The 18,143-nt window shown below is 45.6% G+C and overlaps 1 protein-coding gene across 2 annotated transcripts in view; it reads left to right on the plus strand.

Moving 5' to 3' along the window:
• LOC139758170 (cationic amino acid transporter 3-like) overlaps positions 1-18,143 on the plus strand; it is an 86,080-nt gene that overhangs the window by 14,879 nt on the left and 53,058 nt on the right. For both annotated transcript variants that reach the window (XM_071679353.1, XM_071679352.1), the window contains exon 2: positions 5,541-5,660. In XM_071679353.1, the coding sequence (XP_071535454.1) occupies positions 5,541-5,660 (120 nt within the window). The remainder of the gene's footprint in view (positions 1-5,540; positions 5,661-18,143) is intronic.

An 18,143-nucleotide genomic window follows, 5' to 3' on the forward strand; every position in this document is an offset into this window, starting at 1 on the left:
GGTGCCGATGGACTAGTCCTGAAGTTACTCAACTGGTCGTTGGGTTGATTGACTTGTCGTGGAGGCGACGGAATGATCCTGGAGTTGACTGACTAGCCCTGGAATTGACTGACTGGTCCTGGATTTGACAAATTGGTTCTGGAGTTGACTGTCTGGTCCTCAGAGTGTAGCGGATTTAGCAGACTCTCCTCCAGTCACTAGGAGGTGAGGACGGGTGTCTGACGGGTGGCAGAGAGCCCACACGACCACCCGAACTCCTCTCCACCTGCAGGAGCACAGACATCCCCAGGTCTAGTTGTCCAACACGGCCGGTCAAGTGTTCGTCCTCAGACGATGCGAGTCCCTGGACCATCCAGGGTTCCACTTCGTTTTATGATTATAGATTATCATACAGCTACCTCTCTCTCTCTCTCTCTCTCTCTCTCTCTCTCTCTCTCTCTCTCTCTCTCTCATCTGAATGCGTGCCTCCTTGCCTCACGCGTAACCACCCCGGCTGTGGTGTGTTTGCCTGTCATCCTCTGCATCTTGTCCTGTGATGGCTCCTCCCTCACCAGGAGTTTGTTCAATGTATTCCGCAGGTTAACGTCATCTAGACGGGAGGTTGAGGACTCTTGGTTACCCACGGTTGACCGATCGTAAGGCACGGAGGTGGAACTCATAGTGTTATCACGTCACCACACACACACACACACACACATACACACACACACAACACACACACACACACACGGGGTACTGGTATGAGGACTAGGATGAAGAATGCTGGTACTGATACAGAGGACTTGGGATGTGTTGAGGTACTGGATCTTTGACTGAAGATGACGTACGAACCAAGTCTCGATGCAGTTCGCGAGTCCCGCTTAGTCCTGAAGGAGGAGTCAGCCCCTCAGCTTGCCTTCCAGGATTTACATAACCTGATGGGCCGTGGTGCTGGAGCCTCTGGTGGGTTCTGGAGGCAACGGTGTTTAGATGGAGGGAATGAGTTTGGATCAGATGCTCTGCACCGAACGAAAAGAACTCTCTTGCAGGAGGCGGGAGGTGGTGGGGAGAGAGGGAGGAGTACGTTCCTAAGGATATTGAATATGATATCAAAGGAAGAGAAATGAGTTCCTCCATCGCCGTTGATGTGTGGAAGAAGTTGTGGTGGTGGGGTGAGGTGCAGAGGTAGGAGGAGAGGGTCGAGTCTCCCTGGCAAGATGCCATGATGGCTTGAAGGCATCCTCCCCCTCAGTGACGCTCTCCAGTGAGACAAATGTTGGGGTTTATGGTCGGACATTAGGTAGGTCCCCTCCTATCTATCTTATTTTCCTCTCTTGTCTATTACACACATCTATCTTTCTGTCTGTCTGTCTATCTGTCTATCCATATGGAAGTGTTTACACCGGCCTACGTTGCGGTAGGACCGAGTTTCAAATCTTCGGCACCTAGAGGTATATCGGTTTATATATATATATATATATATATATATATATATATATATATATATATATATATATATATATATATATGATACAGGCAATCGATTGCCACAATCAAAGTCTATCAGGGATAAGAATTACGTGAAAGGAAAACATTCAACGTTGATCACAGTTCTGAAAGTGTTTGTGAACTTGGCTTTTAAAATGCAGAAAAGTTGTAGAAAATTTGGGAATACGAAAGAGGGTAGAGAATCCCACAGGCCAGGTGGGTCTTCGAGGGAAGAAGATGATATCACAACGGTCAAGCCTCAACAGAAACCATAGGAAGCAGCAGCCACACGCTTACTGCAGGTCCAGGCCTTGGGAGTGAGGATACATGTAGACAGCTCACGGGAACAGTGGCCCCATATTGGCTACACCGCCACGTACAGGAAGGGATGGTTGGAGAGAGGTGATGTCAGGAGAATAATGAGACGGAGGCTATTAACACCCAAGACACGTGAACCGTACTCCAAAACCCGTGTCAATATGAATTTGCTGCTCCTAAGAAAACTAATTTTGGCACTCATACATCACTCACGATTTCCGGGAAGCAGAGTTGGCGATGTTGATCATGTGAGATTTCCAGGACAGAATGGAGGATGTGATTATGCCCAACGTGGATATAGTATTACAGGGGTGACGTGTGGTGTTTTGAAATTGAACTGGGGGAAAAGAGTGACCCCTAGATAGAGAGATATAGGGAAAAATTGCACCGATAGATTTAACCTGGTCACTGCTTTTCCAATCATGATGTTGCACTGGTGCGAAACGAGAGAGCAAATCTATTCAGCTAGAGAAAGAGAGGAGAGGGAAAGTGAGTGTAAGTGTAAGCGGAGTCGTTAGCGCAAGAGTGAATAGGGTTCGATATGGAAGAAAGTCATATACAGAGAGGGGAAAGACAGGAGGTGATAGTCGAGCATCACTTTTGATGGGAGGAGTGGAGGAAATCACTTCATCAGCAGCTACCGCAATGGCACGTCCAGAGAGGAAGACGTGCAGTCGAGAAGAGACAGAAGATAGATAACGAATACGAGGAAATGTACAAAGCAAAGACACGCTACACCTTGGTCGATGCTTCGAAGACGTCGAGGACTACAACGAAGTGCCTCCTGGTTTTCCATCCCTCTGGGGAACTTGATAGCGCTGCCTCTCTCTCTCTCGCGTCTGGTGGCGTTGCTGTACGTGTCTCCTTCGTCCGCTTGCTCCTTGCACCTTTTCACCTCTCCTGGGTACACTCATCTATCAAAACCCTCCGTTCTCTTCACCTAAAAGTCTCTGTTGTCTTATTGCTTTATGCTCATCCGATCATTCCCGTTGCAGGTTCGAGCCTCCTCGGTCGTAGTAGTGGAAAACTTTCCCCAATCGCTCTTTCCTATAGAATTACCATGGCGGTATACTCTCTCCATACACCATAGTGCTCCTGTGAAGGTTTTTCTCATATCGGCTGTTGTGCCGGAGGGAAGGGTGAGTTGGAAGCTGGCTTCTGTCTTACCATCCTGTCCCTACCACACTCAGAATTGTGATCTCAAGACATTTCAACTCTCTCCAGCAGAAAACCTTGTCATGGACCATCAGGTCTCCTGTTATATATATGTCCTTCTCATGTACTCCCAAAATAGTAAGTTACCTTGATGCAAAAGCTCTGTTATCTTGGTCCAAATCATTATCTTATCTAACTTCATAATATTGCGTAATCTTGATGCAAAACGCTATGTTATCTTGATCCAAAACGCTATGTTATCTTGATACAAAACGTTCTGCTATCTTGGTGCAATATTTTCTGTTATCTTGGTAAAAAAAAGGGTACATCGCGTTGATGCACATTTGCTCTGTTATCTCGGTGCAAGACGCTCTACAATATTGATCTAAAACCCTTCTTGATCTAAAAACCTTTGATCCTACAATATTGATCTAAAACCCTTATTTTCTTCTAATAAAAAAAAGAAAACGTTTTACAGTCCCCTCCCTCCCCACTCCCCTAGTGAAGCCTTCATTCGCGTTTGAAGAGGTCAAGTGTCATTACCTCTCATATATTCGCCCAACAAACAACACTCCACTGCAGCCATGAACAGGATCCGTTCATCGCCAGGTAGATGATGAGAACATCTGCAGTCGTCCACGAGCGTTGAGGTAATTGCTTCTTTCCTCCAACTTTTAATTCCCTCTCGAGTCTTCACCTGCACCTTCCCAGGCTCGGTCTGTGTTGTTAGATTATATTTCCCATTTTTCTCTTTCTTAAGTTTTCCCTCGTCTTCATGAATTCATTGCTCAACAAATTATTTTCTTTTATTATATTTCATCTTTGTTTTATATAAGCATGTCTCTGTCAGGCCTTAGCAATCAAGTTGCACAATGGATTCTAATAGATCTTTCTTTGAGGGACGACAATTCCATACGTTTCCTGCCTTCTTCAGCACTTGATGTCTTTTTCTCTCGACTCTCGCGAACGGATTTTCTGTTACCGAAATGTATACAATCGTCTAACAGATTCTTCCTTAAAACACTCTTCCTTTGTCTCCCTCGTCATTCATTATAGAGTCATTCATAATGTATAGAAGTGTGTATTCATTTGCCTGTCATCCGTCTTCGAGCTGATTAGCCACTGATCGAGGTGTAGGTAATGTCTCAGTTGTGGCCCAGGCCAAGATGATGACTTGCTTTAACACCACCAGCTCTACCCTCACGTGACAACAGGAACTTGGAGCTAACTTGATCTATGAGGAACTTTAAACTTTTACAAGGAAGGGAGTGAGAATGGTGGCAATGAACTTACCTCTTGTCTCTTTCATGTGGGGAAGGTGATGTGACCTGGGAGATGTTGGTAATGTGTTCTGGGGACACTAGACTGGTGATGTACCCTGGGGCACCACTGGTGATATGACCTGGGGCACCACTGGTGATTTACCCTGGGGCACCACTGGTGATGTACCCTGGGGCACCACTGGCAATATCATCTGGTTCATTGTGGTGATGTGTTGTGGGGCACCACTGGTGTATGTGACCTGGGCCACCACTGGTGTATGTGACCTGGGCCACCACTGGTGTATGTGACCAGGGCTACCACTGGTGTATGTGACCTGGATCACTGCTGGTAATGTGACCTAGCAGGGAAGGGGGTGGATGGTGGTAGCGTGTACTTGTTCTGTGTGTCAATGATCATCGTCTTGGTCTCTCTAAATACCATGGTCTGTTCCCTGGTCATGGTGGTCTACTGGTGGTGGTCTGTGTCCTCGGGTTGAGCCACAGTCTCTCTCGTCCTGTGGGTAACACTCGGGTGGTGTGTCTGTAAACACGAGGCAGCGAGGTGTGAGATGCGAGTGGAACTTCTGTGATTGTGGGAGTTCATTATCTCTCCGATTCACTGGTTCACTGTCACTTAAGCAGTGCAATAAATACTTATCTTTTTTTTTTTTTCCTTCGCATTAACGTATTGCCAGTGTCTTCAGCTCGGAGCGCAGGACAATGGATCCGGGGTCATTCAAGGTGTATTAAGGGGAAAGATTTGAGAGATTCATGTGGCACATGTTGGTTATATATGTTACCTGAAGGGGGTTGAATCCCTTATGTAAATGTTGGTATAGCATGTCAACCCCACAGCAGTGGTAACAAGCTACACCATTGCCATGACATCTTCTACTATCTCTACAGCACTACCACAGCATCAGTAACTATCCACACAGCACCACCTCAGCATCAGTAACTATCCACACAGCGCCATCACAGCATCAGTAACTATCCACACAGCACCACCTCAGCATCAGTAACTATCCACACAGCATCACCTCAGCATCAGTAACTATCCACACAGCACCACCTCAGCATCAGTAACTATCCACACAGCACCACCACAGCATCAGTAACTATCCACACAGCACCACCACAGCATCAGTAACTATCCACACAGCACCACCTCAGCATCAGTAACTATCCACACAGCACCACCTCAGCATCAGTAACTATCCACACAGCACCACCACAGCATCAGTAACTATCCACACAGCACCACCTCAGCATCAGTAACTATCCACACAGCACTACCTCAGCATCAGTAATTAACACAGGATCTCTCCCCCGCGACAGCCCTCAGCAGTGTCGTGGGCGTGGGCGGCTATGTGTACGTGGGCGTGGGGGCGGCCGAGTGGGCGGGGCCCTCCGTCGTCCTCTCCGTCCTGCTGGCCGCCGTCTCAGCTCTTATCACAGGTAAGGTAACTTTCTTGTGACAGGTAAGGTGGCCAGACTACCGTCTTGTGACAGGTAAGGTGGCCAGACTACCGTCTTGTGACAGGTAAGGTGGCCAGGCTACCGTCTTGTGACAGGTAAGGTGGCCAGGCTACCGTCTTGTGACAGGTAAGGTGGCCAGGCTACCGTCATGTGACAGGTAAGGTGGCCAGGCTACCGTCTTGTGACAGGTAAGGTGGCCAGGCTACCGTCTTGTGACAGGTAAGGTGGCCAGACTACCGTCTTGTGACAGGTAAGGTGGCCAGGCTACCGTCTTGTGGCATGCAGGATGAATACACTCAAACACAGACTAGTTGTGCCAATGTATGAGAAAGGCGACAGCCAAGTAGCCCGGACATAGATGCCTCACACGATACTGAAGATAATTATCTGGCGGCAGAGAGAGAGAGAGAGAGAGAGAGAGAGAGAGAGAGAGAGAGAGAGAGAGAGAGAGAGAGAGAGAGAGAGAGAGAGAGAGAGAGAGAGAGAGAGAGAGAGAGAGAGAGAGAGAGAGAGAGAGAGAGAGAGAGAGAGAATCTCTTAACTGATATAAACAAACCAAGAATTAATTTAAAGAAAAAAAAAAGATCAGACTTATATTTCATAGTTTTTGTGAGAACGGATGAGAAATACGATGACTCCAAGGCATACTTCCAGCATCATCAGATCAAGAGAAAAGTAATCGATACATATTCATGGGACCACCCTGGGTCGAACGCATAGGTTCGAATGAGTCCTGGATGCAGCAGCCAGTTCATCCTCACTCGGGTGTTGGTCGATGAATTAGGTATCTGTTTGAAGCTTGAGTGTATCTAGATATGTATTACGTTAATGAGATGGCCTTGATCGGGATATTCAGTTGCTAGTGCCTTCTCAGCTAACATTAAACAAATGTATTTGATATGATCACTTACATAGTCGTCCATCATGACTATTAAACTGGTAGATATAGAGTAATGTACAGTGTGAATATGTTCAAGACTCCACCTGTTGTACAGTAAATACAGTACATCTTGTTCTCAAGGTGTTTTTCTCACATTACGACGGTCATCAGTCATCTCTGATGGCACTGAATTGTCGCAGGCGAACTCTGAACATGCGCAACAAACCTGCGCAACAGCACAAAACCTGCTCTCCCTTGTGGCTTCTGGCTTGTGGTTTACCACCCCATCTTGCACGTGTATCAGCTGACTACCGTGAGTTTGGCTGTAGCCGATGCTCCGTCAGTGGTTGGAGGATTACGTAAGCTTGTGGCCAGTTTCCATCCTCAGTGTTGTAGGATGAAGATACACGATAATTCCCCAGCTTCTACTTGAGACAGGCTGACATTTTGGCGACATCTGGTGTTAGCAGGAGTCCTTTAGGATCCACAAAGCAACAGCAGTGATTCGTGACTTTCTTCGTAGATCGACGGACCTGGAGGGTATCTGGTTGTCCTTCCGTATTACCCAAGTGTAAGACACACCATCGCTGACCTGACTCAACCAAATGTGAAGTCCCTCTCTTGCTTGCCTGTTTAAACGACTTGCTGGACGTGGAAGCAACATGATGAATGTGGCAGCAATGTTGTATTAGTTTCTAATCCAGGCCACAAATAGTATTTGTCCGTCTTTCTCCCAGGTGGAGGTGGCTCCATTTCTCAAACTTACTAAACTATATAAAAAACTTAGAGCAAGATTTTCCTTGTGTTAGGTTAAGTTAGGTTAGCTTAGACGTCCGTGGTGTAGCGGTTAGGTTAGGTTAGACGTCCGTGGTGTAGCGATTAAGTTAGGTTAGGTTAGACGTCCGTGGTGTAGCGGTTAGGTTAGGTTAGAGGTCCGCGGTGTAGCGGTTAGGTTGGGTTAGAGGTCCGCGGTGTAGCGGTTAGGTTAGGTTAGACGTCCGTGGTGTAGCGATTAAGTTAGGTTAGGTTAGAGGTCCGCGGTGTAGCGGTTAGCGCTGATGATTGTGACGCATTCACGGGCCGCCTGGGGTCGAGTCTGTAGAGGTCTGTCGATAAAATGGGTACCTAGCTTGGGCTAGGGTATATATATATATATATATATATATATATATATATATATATATATATATATATATATATATATATATATATATATATATATATATATATATATATATATATATAATGTGGCAGTTGAGGGTATAATTCTGTCTCTTTGTCATCATCAAGAACTCTTCTCTTCAAATCCTTCAGCCTGATTAACTGCCATTCAACCAGTAATTTGCTCCTGATGAACATAAGGAAAAGTTTTGGATTGCCATTTGTCCTGTCCACAATAAGTCTTTCCAAAGTTCCTTCGCTCCTTCATTATTATCTTATAATATTTGATTCTTATTTTCTTATATCTTTCATTTGTTGGCTGGCTTACATATGGACCCACCTTACAAACTCCATGTTAGGATTGCTGTTCTTATCTGCTGTCTGAGTAAAACTAGTCTACCTGGCTCGTCTCAAATCTTATCTCGACATGTACAGGTCACATATTGTACTATTTTCTTTCATATTCTTTCTTGTTTCGATCCATTTTTTTCTAATATAAACATGAAAGAAGCATATGGCCCATTGTCCCTGGCATCATGGAGTGCAAAAATTTTTCGAATTCCCGCCTGACTCTGCTGCCAATGAGAGGAACGACTCAAGCAATACCAATATCAACCTCTCCTACGACTCTTGCGCCTCTAATAGACTTTGACACTTTTTACCATTCACTTCACCAGCATTCGTGGTCCTCCTAGTGACCTCTCCTCTGGTGAACACCCCCTGGCTGGCTAATGTCTCGCCTGATGCCTTACATCCCTGTGAGACTTAACATTCTGACAACATTCTTGCTAAACCCTTTCAAAAGAGGGGTCTGTGTTTATCCCAACAGCAACACGCCTCTTCCACGTCTTGGGGGCCTTCTGATATCCTCAAACCTCGACCTCATGTGGATCAGAATCTGTCTCCCAACTAAGGCTATTTTCCTTTGTTTCGCTAACTGTCCTCCAGCCTCTATGTATTTCATAACCTCTTTCTCAGCTCTCCAAATTCCTGCCGTGAGGTCCTGACATCCTCTCACCCTCAGGCTGACATCATGAACTTACGGGACATCAAGGTACATCATAAGGAATGGTTGACTTCCTCCCATACAAACGATGGGGGAAGTACTGATGTCCACGCGTTCCTCCCGTCTTAATGATCTAAGGAAAATTATTACTGACGAAGCTCTAGCTTGTACATCATGAGAAAGAAAACGGCATGTGGTGCGAAGCCAAGACCGCAACCACAGAAAACGATGTGTAGTGTCGTTGGGTGACTGACGTACGAAACTTGAGCCCTTCCGGAACGCAGCGTCGTCTTGCATACACAACTCCATTTGATAAGAAGGAAACAAGTGAGGACACTGCTGGAGGCCTAGTGGTCCATGCTAGGCAGGTCCTGAGTCTGTCCACCCTACAACCAATCGCCTGAACCCATAAACACATCATCCAACCTTCGTCTAAAGCTACCTAAAGACCTACCTTCCGCTACTGTATTTGGCAGCTGGTTCCATAAATCTACTACCCTATTCCCGAAGCAATCTCGTCCACAACAGCGGATTTAAAACTATGGCAATTAGTGGCTATTTTTGAGCTACTTTACCGGTGGGTTTCTCGACCTCGCTTGAAGAAAAGATTTCGCAGTCATTGAGAGAGAGAGAGAGAGAGAGAGAGAGAGAGAGAGAGAGAGAGAGAGAGAGAGAGAGAGAGAGAGAGAGAGAGAGAGAGAGAGAGAGAGAGAGAGAGATCTGAGGGGAGATAGAGACAAAAAACATAATTTGATGTTTAAGAAAATACAACTCTTGAAGAGTCGTTTCACATGCCTTTGTTTTCTTCCAATAATGTTCCCGGGGCATAAATCAACTACGATCGTGGCATTCTTCTACACGTGTTCAAGGGCTTATGTAGATCCACAAGGAGTTTATATTTTTGGCTATCACTGATGAATGTTTCTATTCATTCTTCTATTAAGTTATAGAGCTTTGTTATCTTTAGTTTAGAAGCTTTGATTAAGTATAAATGGTCGCTTTGTTCATCGAATGTGGCGTCTGGAACATGGCTTATTTTGGCGGGAATAGTTGTGACTTGTTCCCCTGATTTTTCGCTCATTATCACCACCGTAGATCGCTGATGGGAACTGTTAACGTAGGTTGAAAATAAGATTAGCCAGGTATGTATAGATATCGCTCTGTTTAATCCAACATTTTCCAAAGATACGAAAGGCGGGTCTCTTCATGCCGTTTGTATGCACGTACATCTCATTTTCTTGTAAAAGTCTCTCCTTTTTCCATACTCCGTCCGTATATGTGAACATTTCTTGATAAGTGTAACAGCCTTTCTTTTACAGAAAATAGTCGACAAATATAGCAAATAAATTGGCAAAAGGACAGTAAATAGTTATCGAAAATCTTCTATACTCAGGATAATTATTTGCCTTTTTCTCCAGAGCGGAAGACGAGGTAGAGACACGGCTGCTGCACCTAACTCTATACTGTTGACCGAAGTCATGTCTTGTGGTACTGGAGAACACAGTGATCGTCTGGCAGTGGCTGCGGCCACAGCCAGCACGTTGTGGGGGTGGGAGGTTACTGTGCGGAGGGGCTTATTTCGCCGACAGGGGGACCCTTAGGTCAGATGGCATTAAGCCGACGCTGTAGATGTTGGATCCATCAGTTTTCTTGTTTAGTGCTTACGAACTATCGTACGAGAAGAGGGTTAAGGAACCGGGAGAACAATCGTTGAGGAATGGGGTCAGAGGGCCTGGGGGAAGCTATCGTCCACCTGTGGGTAACGATGAGGTAGGATAAGGCCGGGGACCGAGGAAGCTATCGAAAGTTAAGACTGGGGACCGGAAAAAGTTATCGTAAGGTAGAGTCGAGGATCGAGGAAGCTCTCGTAGGCTCGAAGGGGACCGGGGAGCCATCGTAGGCTAGGACCGGGGACTGGGGACCTGGGGAAGCTATCGTGGGCTAGGGTCGGGGACCTGGGGAAGCTATCGTAAGTCAGGTTCAAGGGGGGAAGGCTGGGGGAGAGGAACCGTCAAGGAGGTCAGGTCAAGTTGACTGGTGTGACTGAACCCAAGAGTTTCCGTGCACCTGAAGATGGCACTGAGGAAGAGATCTTTAGATTCACCAGAACTGATCATTGTGTAGATCTCGAGATTTCCAAAGAAAAAAAAAAAAATGAATTTCTTCTCTAAGTAAAGTCGACCCATCGAGCAATGAAGTGGAGCAAGATGGAACTAAAGATTATCACAGTATCGGCTCTGACCCAGCGGAGGGAGAGAGAGAGAGAGAGAGAGAGAGAGAGAGAGAGAGAGAGAGAGAGAGAGAGAGAGAGAGAGAGAGAGAGAGAGAGAGAGAGAGAGAGAGAGAGAGAGAGAGAGAGAGCATCGGCAAAATAACCAGTGTGTGATTAATGACGTTAATCTCCGGCCATCAGAACGTTTGATGACTTTTACATGGCAAATATATCACATCTACTCTCCTGTTCCATAGTGCTGCATCCATCCTCCTGTTCCATACTGCTGCATCCATCCTCCTGTTCCATACTGCTGCATCCATCCTCCTGTTCCATACTGTTGCATCCATCCTCCTGTTCCATAGTGCTGCATCCATCCGCCTGTTCCATAGTGCTGCATCCATCCTCCTGTTCTATAGTGCTGCATCCATCCTCCTGTTCCATACTGCTGCATCCATCCTCCTGTTCCATACTGCTGCATCCATCCTCCTGTTCCATACTGCTGCATCCATCCTCCTGTTCCATACTGCTGCATCCATCCTCCTGTTCCATACTGCTGCATCCATCCTCCTGTTCCATAGTGCTGCATCCATCCTCCTGTTCCATAGTGCTGCATCCATCCTCCTGTTCCATACTGCTGCATCCATCCTCCTGTTCCATACTGCTGCATCCATCCTCCTGTTCCATACTGCTGCATCCATCCTCCTGTTCCATAGTGCTGCATCCATCCTCCTGTTCCATAGTGCTGCATCCATCCTCCTGTTCCATACTGTTGCATCCATCCTCCTGTTCCATACTGCTGCATCCATCCTCCTGTTCCATACTGCTGCATCCATCCTCCTGTTCCATAGTGCTGCATCCATCCTCCTGTTCTATAGTGCTGCATCCATCCCTCTGTTCCACCAGTGCCACACCACCTTCACCCTCCTCTTCCACTGCTGCCCCGCCACCTCTATCCCCCTGTTCCACAACTACCACACTAACTCTATCATCCTGTTCCACAACGGCCACACCACCTCCACCCTCCTGTTCCACACCGGCCACACCACCTCCACCCTCTTGTTACACAGCTGCCACACCACATCCACCCCGCTGTTCCACAGTGCCACACCACCTCCACCCTCCTGTTCCACACCGGCCACACCACCTCCACCCTCCTGTTCCACAACTTCAACATCACCTGTAGACTCCTGTATATGTAGCTGTCACAACCTGAATACAGGAACCTGACCTAAGAAACAGGTGCACATCCCATTTACAAGATTCATGTCGTAAACACGGGGATCTTCTGGGGATGTTTACAAAGCATATCATTTACAAACTCATTAATTCATTTCATAAAAAACCCTGGGTGACCATAAGGCTCAAACGACCATAAATTATACACGGAAGTATCGGCCATCAATTAGGATAATGATATATCCCGTTGCGTCTCATTAGTTCTTGGTCTATTAAGACCAATGCATGTCGCACTTACGATATTTACCTTGCAATATTCCGTGAGTATCTAAATGCTTCTTTTATCATATCTCTAAGTCACAGTTCAACATCAACTACTGAGAATAATGGAAACATAAAAGTAATGCTTTTCACATTGTAGCGAGTACCCGTAACACACACACACACACACACACACACACACACATATATATATATATATATATATATATATATATATATATATATATATATATATATATATATATATATATATATATATGTACTCGAATACCCTTCGTCTTTATTCATATTCATATACCTCCGCGTTGCACAGTTAGGTTCGGTAAAATGCTACCTGCTGGCTATGTGCGCCTGTTGGGAAATAACCGGTGTAGACCCCGTTGCTCACCAACGTGAGACGAAGGGTATTGGAGTACATAGTATTCGAATAGTTATTTCCTATTAGGCAGGCCCATAGCGTAGCGGTAGCATTCCCGCCTGTGGCATAGGGGTCCCTGGTTCGATCCTGGCTGTTGGAGGTTTGTATGTTCCATGAAGATGCGCGTTCATATGCACTTTATTCGTGTATATATATATATTTAAGATGTTGGTGTTGTAACGCGGTGGTGTGTTGTGGTCGATATAACACTCAACTCTCGGCTTGATTCATATCCTGTTACCCCACACACTGTAAGCTGAACGTAATCATTTCCTTGTTTTACTTTGAACAGAGGATTTCTAGGTATTGTGTAGCAGGGGATTACCCTCATTCCCAAAGCATTTAATGTGAACAATTCCATTTACCTTTTCCTTGTTCTCTGGCCTTTATTGACCGGTTCGAAATCACAGCAAATATGATCATTTTCCAGTTACCTTCAAGTTTGCTACGACTTTCACTTTCTGGCTAATTTGTGGTATCAAAAAGAATTCAATTACCTGTAAATCTAAAGAGATCATTCACCTGTGGTTCAAAAGTTCATTTACTGCAGAGATTATCCTAAGAATTATGAGGCTAATGGTCGATTAAAACTTTTTTTTTATACTCTCTCGATTCTATTAAGGGTCAAGCACACTGTCTGTCTTCCATTATGGTTCTTCCATTAACGTTTTCCTTCTTACAAATATTCATTCTTGATGAAAATCAGGAAAAAATCACCACACACCTTCTCTCTCTCTCTCTCTCTCTCTCTCTCTCTCTCTCTCTCTCTCTCTCTCTCTCTCTCTCTCTCTCTCTCTCTCTCTCTCCATCCCCCACCTGCAACGTCTGGAACTACCAAGTTTGAGAGTTACGACTTAAGCTCTAACGTCCTTAATGTACTCTAGCTTCATAGTGTGGCTGCCGGTGCCTCGTGTCGTACATCTGGTTGCCTCAGTTTTCTCACAGCTTGGTCAAGGAGAACACACATCTTCCTCTGCCGTCGCCATATATCAAAGGGTTGTTGAACTCAGAGACAGCCGCTGTGTCTATGGACAACCTTTCTACATATATATCTAATATTTCATCAAGTCTGAAATCACACTCACGAACCAATATGACCCAAACTTTCACTAGGGATGATACCAATGGTAAAATCTATTTGATCATTTATCTACTTACCTATTAACATTGGTTTATCCTTCTCTAGACCACAGGTAAATGGTCCATGGATCCAAGGTTAAGAACCCTTCCTTGCCCTATACCTTTCGTCGTAAGAACAAGTATTCATTGTGTTTCTATTCATTGTATCATATTTCTGGTTCATAATGTTGTGAATATCTACCTCCAGAACCTTCCTATTTAGTGTTCGGCAACATTTCCCTTTGATAATGGCAAAGCCAATTACAATAGACTGCATCCAGAGAGGGTCACTTAGACAAGGCTTCTCTTCTCGTACCTATATCACCTAATGCTTCCCATGATATTGTGTTTAGAACGAGAGTAGATTGTATACTGGAAGTGAGATTTCACCTGGACACGAGAGACTAAGACCCAGTGATGGGAAATCTTTGAGGCTGGAATAACGAATGGATCTTCGTGGCTGGAAAAATGTCCAGGAGTGACTTTGGTTCACGTGTTATGGAAACGATTGGGATAAGTGTAATTCCTTTAAGAAATCGATCATTATAATATCTATCATAATTAAGAGTTATCTACAACCCCCTTTTTTTTTTTTTTATTCCCAAATCTGTAACCCATATAATCTATTCCTGGGTTTCTACTTTTCCTAATTGAACATCTGTGTTGGAGGAAGTAGTGGATTAATTACTGGCCAGTTACCCACATTAATTTCGCTTACGGTAATTAATTCGTTTGAGTGGAGCGGCCAGAGCTGGTCTAGTGGGCTCAGGCTGGACACCGTTACCTGTTGGTTCCCCGTTGTAAGGCGATCAACAGCAACAACACGAAACAACGGTCCTCTGCCGGAAACCCACCAGCTCAACTCTGGTCGCCCTTCTCAGGGGAACTGATGAGTATAAGTGAAGATAATCTGGGCATTTACTCGATAATTATCACGGTAATTCCTCCAGCACAGATGTGCAGTTAGGATAACAAACTGGCCACCCAGATCAATGGGTTGGAGACACGTCAACTGGTTTCATCAATTCGCTCTGAAGGTCAGGGGTGGAATACGTCTCCACCTGACGTACGAGCTGGGGTGAGAGTCATATTTGGCGCCCAAACACAGGACGAGGGAGGCTAGGTTTCGAACACAGGATGAGGAAGGTCTCACAAGAGGTTGACCCCTGACAACAGCAGTAGTTCCAGGAGGTTGAACTTGTTAGCTATACCTGTAATAGGACCTGAGTTTCGACTGGTGGACAGCTCGCTGGTCAGGTCAGGTCACGCAGGAGCTGGATACGAAGCATGAGGTGGATCAGAAGCAAGAATGGACGATGCAGCGAGTCTTGTCACCAGGTAAAGCGAGCTCAGTACTGTACACTGTGTTCAGGCCAGTCAGTGGATGAAGCAGTTAACACGCGCTGTGTGAACCGCTTCGAGCAGAGGTTAGCATGTGAACCACATCGAGCGGAGGGAACCATGTGATCCACATCGAGCGGAGAGACCATGTGACCCACACCGAGTGGAAGGACTCATGTTACCCACACCGAGCGGAGGGAACCATGTGACCCACACCGAGCGGAGGGACCAAGGACTCATGTTACCCACACCGAGCGGAGGGACCCATGTGACCCACACCAAGCGGAGGGAACCAAGTGACCCACACCGAGCGAAGGGACCCATGTGACCCACACCGAGTGGAGGGAACCATGTGACCCACACCGAGTGGAGGGACCCATGTGACCCACACCGAGTGGAGGGAACCAAGTGACCCACACCGAGTGGAGGGACCCATGTAGCCCACACCGAGTAGAGGGAACCATGTGACCCACACCGAGCGGAGGGACCCATGTGGCCCACACCGAGTGGAGTGTACCATGTGGCCCACACCGAGTGGAGTGTACCATGTGACCCACACCGAGTGGAGGGAAACGAGTGACCCACACCGAGTGGAGTGTACCATGTGACCCACACCGAGTGGAGTGTACCATGTGACCCACACCGAGTGGAGGGAACCATGTGACCCACACCGAGTGGAGTGTACCATGTGACCCACACCGAGTGGAGGGACCCATGTGGCCCACACCGAGTGGAGGGTACCATGTGACCCGAACCGAGTGGAGTGTACCATGTGACCCACACCGAGAGGATGGAATCATAAAAGTTCTTTGACTTGGCGAATATCACCATACACTCTGATACACTATAGAAGCAGCGAGGATAAACTCCACAGACGATACTCCCTCCCAACCACCGTTGTTTCGTCTCATTCGGGAACATCTGCGCAGACGTCTTTATAGCCAACATCTGCGCAGACGTCTTTATAGCCAACATCTGCGCTGACGTCTTTATAGCCAACATCTGCGCTGACGTCTTTATAGCCAACATCTGCGCTGACGTCTTTATCGCCAACATCTGCGCTGACGTCTTTATAGCCAACATCTGCGCTGACGTCTTTATAGCCAACATCTGCGCTGACGTCTTTATAGCCAACATCTGCGCAGACGTCGTTATGGTCAATCTCTGCGCAGAATGTTGCCGTACCTCGCGTCGTGCCACGTCGAGTACACGTCTCTCTCTCTCTCTCTCTCTCTCTCTCTCTCTCTCTCTCTCCCTCTCTCCCCGAACGCCCTGTCTCCCTTAATCTTCACTTCATCATCCGCCTTACTCCCAAAAAGATATTCTTAATCTTTTTATCAGTAAATTAATGAGGAAGTCATCGTCTTAAAGGATTAGTGATTAATAGGAGGCCATCTTGCCAAATATCAAATGATTAAAGTGGGGTTATCCTCCCGAGTGATCAGTGATTAACGAGAGGTCATCGAATTAAATATTCTGTGTGAATAACGAGAGGCCCATCGCCCCCCCCCCCCCGGTGATATATGATTAACGGCAGGGCGTCTGAAAATGATCATTGATAAACTGAAGGTCATCAGTGATTAACGGGAGGCCATCGTCCAGAAGGGTCAGTGATTAACGATGAGTCATCATCTCAAATGATCATTGATTACAGGGAGACCTTGATTTCAAATAATCGATGATTAACGAGAGCGCAATCGTCCTAAATGATCAATGATTAAAGAGACGCCGCCGCCTCCAAATAAGCAATGGTTAACGAGACGTTAATCATCCTATACGGTCAATGACCTGAGAGAGGTCATCGTCTCAAAAATCAGTGATTAACGAGAGAACGATCATCCTAAATGATCAGTGATTAGAGAGAGGGTAGTCGGTGATTAATGGTACAGCATCTTCCACATTGGGCAGATGATAACACAGCCAAAACATTTACCAATGTTTCCTTTTCCACCCGTTATGTGTTGCTGACACTCGTGTTGTGTGTTGCTGACACTCGTGTTGTGTGTTGCTGACACTTGTGTTATGTGTTGCTGACACTCGTGTTGTGTGTTGCTGACACTCGTGTTGTGTGTATAATACAATGCTGACTGTCGTGTAATATAATGCTGACCATTGTGTAATACAATGCTGACTATTGTGTAATATAATGCTGACCATTGTGTAATACAATGCTGCGTTGTGTAATACAGTGCTGAATATTGTGCAATACAATGCTGTGTTGTATAATACAATGCTGACTATCGTGTAATATAATGCTGATCATTGTGTAATACAATGCTGTATTGTGTAATACAGTGCTGACTATTGTGCAATACAATGCTGTTGTATGATACAAAGCTGACTATCGTGTGATATAATGATGACCATTGTGTAATACAATGCTGACTATTGTATAATACAATGCTGAATATTGTGTAATACAATGCTGACCATTATGTAATACAATGCTGACCATTATGTAATACAATGCTGACTATTGTATCATACAATGCTGACTATTGTGTAATACAATGCTGACTATTGTATAATACAATGCTGACTATTGTGTCATATAATACTGAGTGTTGTATATGGTTGCCTACTGTGCCGTAGAGTCATTAAGCCTTTTACCAATTAGAATTGCTAATGAATGGCGCCATTGAAGTCTTGATTAGCTTGACTAATGATCGAACTTTTTGTCTTTCATGAATTACCTGCAGGTAATTAATTAATTAACATATTTTTGTGGATGAAAAATATATATGGATTCCACTTTGTCCAATGTTTTTGACATTAAAACCCCGACTGTGGGTGACACACGATATATTGATTACTGCAGGTACAGTAGGGTACAGCATGATGGTACATGATAGACTGCTGCAGGT

Source organism: Panulirus ornatus, chromosome 29 (assembly GCF_036320965.1).
Source record: "Panulirus ornatus isolate Po-2019 chromosome 29, ASM3632096v1, whole genome shotgun sequence".
NCBI classification, from domain to species: domain Eukaryota; kingdom Metazoa; phylum Arthropoda; class Malacostraca; order Decapoda; family Palinuridae; genus Panulirus; species Panulirus ornatus.